The 6,240-nt window shown below is 42.6% G+C and overlaps 1 protein-coding gene across 1 annotated transcript; it reads left to right on the top strand.

Moving 5' to 3' along the window:
• Positions 1-1,277: 1,277 nt before the first annotated feature.
• On the top strand, positions 1,278-3,604 carry LOC132702186 (uncharacterized). The gene is made up of 2 exons (XM_060670688.1): positions 1,278-1,595; positions 1,658-3,604. Exon 2 carries the CDS (start codon positions 1,765-1,767, stop codon positions 3,589-3,591), a length of 1,827 nt encoding a protein of 608 aa, XP_060526671.1. The 5' UTR covers positions 1,278-1,595; positions 1,658-1,764; the 3' UTR covers positions 3,592-3,604.
• Positions 3,605-6,240: the final 2,636 nt, after the last annotated feature.

Below are 6,240 nucleotides of genomic sequence, written 5' to 3'. Positions count from 1 at the left end.
ATTTTTCTCCTCCAATCACTGTATATGTCGAATAGGAGTCGTGACAGTATTACATCCTTGTCTTATGCCAGTAGAAAGACACCTCCCGGACTGCTATCTGAATACAGGTTGTTGGGATATCAGATGTTTAGACACACCCATTCGGTCCAGTATTGACCAGAGAAGATCCCATCTTATACTAAGGAAAGCTTTTTGGTAGTCCACGAAGCACTGGGTTTGTTGAATTTAAGTCCCTTTTCTATGCTTTGTCTATTTAGAATGTGTTCTTCAACCTGTTCAGGTGGAATTTACCAATGTAAGAAAGCGTTTAATCTTGGGTCAGTGATCGTTAAGAGGATTTTGCTAGGATGTGAAAGTAAGGCTATAAGTCTGCAGTTTCCTCATTTTGTATGCAGTTGAATGACTAGTGATGTGGTCCAATCTTTGAGCTAGCTCCTGTTGACCAGACCCTCTGGCATTATGTCACTATTGGCTATCACAATGTTCCGTGGCACCAAATTCTCTACATCCTCGATAAAAATGTTAAGGTGAACTTTGTAATGCAAAATATTGTGGAAATTTTTAATAAGCATGATTCTCTTCACGAGGCTGATATAACAAAGCCATTAGCCCATAGTAAACTTCTAACCTAAAAATAATTAAGAGAGATAAAGCTCTATCAAGGCGGAAACCAATGTCCCCTTTATGAAGAAGGACATGATTGAGGCTACCTTATGCTTCCACACACTGTACACGCCGTAGAACATATCCTTGTCTATATTCGGACCGGTAGAAAACTGGACACTGGAACACTCCACTCCATTCTACTATGGCACAGACCTCTGTGCCTCCGGGAATCTATTCCAGTATATTCCAGGCAGAGATCTATGCGATATTGATGTGTGTTCACGAGAACCTCAACAGAGGATACTCGGATAAGCACATCTCGGACAGCAGCGACAATGAAGCCTATGTGAAGGTATGACCCCGCTCATATGAGGTATTGAAATGGGCCGACAGATTAGCTCAGGATAAGGCAACACCCTATCTTGGACTCGATCCTTCCATTGGAATAGCAGATAGTGTGCTGAAGGGCGAAGGAATCAGAAAACTAAAACTCATCTGCTTACCAGCACGATACCCTGCAGTGCACTGAGCGTGAAAACAGTTTATTAATAATATATATTGCAATTGTATCATATTGCAAATATTGCCGTTGGTCAAATCTCCTTTGGTTAGTCAATAGGCAACAATAGGCTGGTTTGACAGACGTTTTCTTTATTGATAATCGCGTCAGTACGTCAAATTGACAAAGTGGTCTCGTTTTTCGTTTACAAATTTCATTTTGTGTCGTTTGAAATTCCAGCGTCGAAACATTGACCGCGAGCTTCCGTTCCATCTTCAGGACACAGGGGAAACGGTTCACGTCCAGTCGTACAACTACTACAACGAAAATTGGGACACGTTCGAATTAGATTCACCTACCTATAGAGTCTGCAATCGGTTATCCAGCGAAGATTCGGAAGAAGAGCCACTGCTGCCATTCTCCTCCGATTCCAGACTCAGGGGTGGTCGGTCATCCCACTCAAACAGCAAATTCTCCTACAGAAGTTACAGTAAGAAACCATCAACAGATCTTCTAGGTAATTTTTTTCTACATGGTGATATTTGATTTTAGACATAGCAACTGCCAAAGCTTTTCCCACTCAAACCCCGCCACCGGTAAACCGTAGATATCCGAAGGACGTGGAAGATTTCACACCTACCAGAGCCCCAGGTTATCCGATGACTCAGTCGACATTGACTTTGACCGAAAATATCACAGCCGCATCATCAGACAGCGCGTTGAGCGAATCTACTTGTTTCGCCTTATTCGGAGGACCTCGTCCTGGCGGACTAGTATCGCTGGCGCCGCCGCCAGAAGTACATTACAAACCTGACACGGCTGTCGATCGTGTTGACGACATTGAAGAACCGGAACCATCCCGCAGCCTAATGGAAAGTACACCTAAAGAAATAGAAAGCTCCGAAAGGACACCGTCCGTTGTCCACAGCGCGTTGGAGCAAGCACTGATGGCCGCATTAGAATCGGTGCCGAAACGTAGGATCTCGACGGAAAACAACGGACAATTTAGACCGAGACACAGTTTGCAGCCTTTGGAGGTTCCGGCAGTGGAGAAAAGACCGCAGACTACGAACCTGAATCAGTTGCTGTACAAGGACGAGAAAACCGAGATCTCGCTGGTTCAAAACCTGGACCCTGACAAAACATCGTGTCAGAGGTCGTCGCTGCTAAGACCTGCCACAGCTAAGCGCGAGTCGCCGACTATTAAACTGCAGGTGTCGCTTCAGAACACGCTCATAAGCGAAGAGCAACCGTTAGAACAATTAGACAAGGACGCCGCGTTGGATATCTTGCCGGCTCAGTCGCCCAAAAGCATGGACAAACTGGTAACCACACGGGACACGTTTCCCCTGCACAAAAATTGCTGGGTTCATGACGGTAGGCTGGGCAAGATCATCCTGGCTAGCGATAAAATCCAGCAAACTTCCGACAACGACTTCTACCGTTCGTCCAATAATACCGTTAGGTTCGGACCCAAGCCTTTCACCCCGGAAAGTAAGTCGATCGTTTCCACCCCAAGGTATTCCACGTCGTCATCTTTGAAATCAAAACCGCCACCTGATGAAGGTTTGTCGTCGGATATGCCGGAAAGAGAAGCCGAGATTACCGACCCTAGTTGTTGCAAATGCGTGCATTACAAGGCAATGGAGGCTCATAAACCCCAACGAGATAGAAACCAAGTAGACCATATACACGATTGCAAACATGCCTGTTGCAAATGCCCAAAACATGTGGAAATGTATCACGAGCCGGTTGATTACGTCACCAGCGTTCCTCGAACTTCTTCCGATTACACGTTACCCGATATCCCGGGACACGTCAAATATCCAGAATTTTTACCCCCTCCGCCGCCAGTTCCTCCACCACACCCCAGGATGTATTCACCTAGACGAAAAGAGGTGCGTCAATGCTACGACAAATGCGGGTGTTGCTACAAACACGGTATAGCGGAACCTGATTCGGACTATACCCACGAAGACTATGAGGAAATCCGTAGGCCTAGCATGACGGACCTACCGTATCAGAATAACGACGAGTATTTGGACTTGGTAGAGGAACTCCAGGAGACGCTACACTCGCGCAATCGGAACAGAGTGAAGAAGGCAATGGAGGAGTTTGAAAACAGGAGCAGGCATAACAGGCCCCTGGAAAGGCCTATAATCGATTATGAGGAAAGCAGCGAGAGCGAAGAACCGATCATAAGGAAAATCACAGAGCTGAGAGGTGATAAGGGGAAGTGCTGCGCGGGAGATCAATGTCGGTGCAAGGAAAGAGGTATTCGCAAAACGAGGAAGAGGAGCACCAGTAGGGAACGCAAAATGAGTGTTAGGGGGCCGGAAAAGCCGTCCCATTGGACAATGAACCCGACTTCAGGCGAATGGTTCCGATCAAGTAGGTGTCCGATGCCACTCGGGATGTCCCGGGCTCCAAGGGCTTATGAAGCTTCGAACCAGTGCAATTGTCAATGTGAGCGATATCCCAAGTAAAATTTGTTTAGTTTCCTCGTTGATTGTTTTCTTTATTCATGTGGAAATAAATATTCTGGTTAGTCATTTTTGTAGAATTTGATAGCAGTAGACCTAAAAGCGTTCAGGTAGATTTATCTATACAGTCGACACTTCATATAGGGAAATTGAAGAGAGTTGTAGGTACTTGAAAGATATTTAATTATTTTATATACATATTTTAACATCTACTAAGGAACATTTTATATACATATTTAAGAACTACATTTAATGTAAATAATCGGTCATTTTCTTTCGAATTTTTTTAGTATGAAAATACGCATCTCGTACTTTTGTATTTTCACCATTTCTTCGAGAGGGGCATCTTATATGATGATATATAAAAAAAAATCTCTAGCAACTTAACTGAATATAGGGCTTGTTGTGGTCCCAGATTAACTTCATCTTCTTGTTCCTCTTGATGCTCTTCCTCACCCTTTCTTGTTTGTTCCTTATCTCCTTATCCTTCATCATCAAATCTTGCAACTCCTCACTTGTAAACGTAATTGTTTTTTGAAACTGCTTTATCCACTCGCTTAGTGTTCGCATTCTGTCTCGGTAATAGATCCCGCATGGCGATAGGAACGTTGAATTGTTTCTGCTGTCATCTCTTTCCAAGCTCTACTAATAAAGTTAACTGCAACTAGCATAATGATGGTAATTTTGTCTTCGGACTCGAACATTTCCATTAAAATGTTTTTCCTGTATCGACTCTTAAGACTTTTTATTACGCCCTGCTCCATCGGATGTAATACACTTGTTGTTTTGCATGGAAGAAATGCCAATTCAATATTCCGTAGATTTGGAATATGGGGATGTGCAGGGCAGTTATCTAAGAGAAGTAATATTTTCCTCCGCTTTAATTCTGCATCACATTTCCGTATCTGCTTTTCAAAAATTTGCGATGTCATCTTGGGTTAGTTGATTTTACAATCACGATTAGCTTTCTTTTTTCTCTCCCAGTCATATTGGCAGCTACTAACACTGTTATACGTTCTTTGGGAAGTTTTCCACCCACACACTTTTCGCTTCGAAATTTAACAGTTTTATCTAGCGTCATTTTGAAAAAACTAGTAGTTTCGTCAGCATTAAAAATGTCGTCAGCAGGGTACTTTTCTGTTAGTTTTGGCCACGTCTTCTCCAGCCAATCGTTAGGGACGTTAATGACTTCCGAAACCTTGAAATCGATAATGCCAAGCTGTTCAGCAAACTTTTCTGCTGTTAGTTTTACGATAGGTCCAGAGAGTGGTGCATTTTTAAGACGTTGCTGTTGGAACCACTGCAACATTGTTCGATCCAAATCTTCAAATTTTGGCTTTCTTAGTTTTTTACTACCCGCCGCTTCAGCCTGAATGATTTTTTCTTTGCACTTCCAAATCGTGGATACAGTCGACGGTGTAAGTCCGTACCCACCTCCCACATCACTTTTCTTTTCTCCCCGTTCAGTCTCCCGAATTAAAGCAAAGCAAGCAAAGCAAAGAGACCCTGTCATGGTTTTACAGTATTTAAACTAGCTCGAATTATTATTATTTTTATTATTATATACTTTAGCTGTTAAATATTTTAGTCGTAGTGGCAAAAAGTTGACACTGGAGGGGTGCTCCAACCAATAATTTAAATTTATGGGGTCCCGAGGCATAAAAGGCAAAGCAAGGCAAGTGATTCGTTCTTTGCTAACTTTTCGCCATTGAGCAAATTTTTATCCTGAATGTGCTAAGGTTTTTGTTTGGAAGAACACTCCGTAAAAGGTTTTTTCTTTCATCATACCAGCAAACTTTCCCATAAACGGCAAGACTGCATCCCGGTCGCTTGAAAGGGATTCTCCACGAACTGTTAACTGGCCATCCTAAACTTGCTTTTTTTATTAATTCTCTAAAATCCTATGATTCTACAAATCTTCTGGATTTCTTTTGCGTTGGTTGTTGATCAATCGAGCTTTCGCCAATCATTTGAAACATCTCTATTCTACTCTGCACCTGCTGAAATATAGTTTGAGGGAGGCGGAGCTAAAGAAGGGGCATGAACATTGTTTCCGATGACTGATTCCCATATTGGTGAAAGGTAATGAACTGAGTTACTGTTATAGATTCTTGGATTTTTCTATTTCTCTAATATTTTATTTGCTGCAATGCTATAAATTCTTTGCATAAAAAACGGAATACGTTGAGAGATTGTATGTTATATTTCTTAAGTACTTTTGATTTGTTTTGAATGTAAGGAAGGACCACAGTGGCTCATTTTCTCTGGAAGGTTATGATGATATTTTGTCGGCGGAGTTTAAACGGCCGTGAAATCAAACCCGAAGTTCTGATTAAGAACTTCAATGAAAAGAAATCACGATTCACAGAATCCAATTAACAGAAATGGATAAACGGGAAGAGAATCAAAAAGTACTAAGTGCAACTTGCGGTGTTGTACTTCGCGGCGGTGTTTCTCTACGCGATGTAGATCCCCACTCTGACGAATTCTCCGGCGGGGCGCGAATAAAGGCGGTTGCCATGGTTACGGACGAACAGTTGGCTCGCGCAAAACAGCAAAACTTTTCTCTAACATATTTTATAATGGCAAGCTTGGCGTTTTAATTTTCGATTCAGCAACTTGTGCTGAGATAGTTTTAGGGTTCTATGATAG

This window comes from Cylas formicarius, unplaced genomic scaffold, assembly GCF_029955315.1.
Source record: "Cylas formicarius isolate icCylForm1 unplaced genomic scaffold, icCylForm1.1 PGA_scaffold_10__41_contigs__length_53128322, whole genome shotgun sequence".
Lineage (NCBI taxonomy): Eukaryota > Metazoa > Arthropoda > Insecta > Coleoptera > Brentidae > Cylas > Cylas formicarius.
Note: the sequence above shows the minus strand (reverse complement) of the source record. Positions and strands in the feature narration are given on the sequence as shown.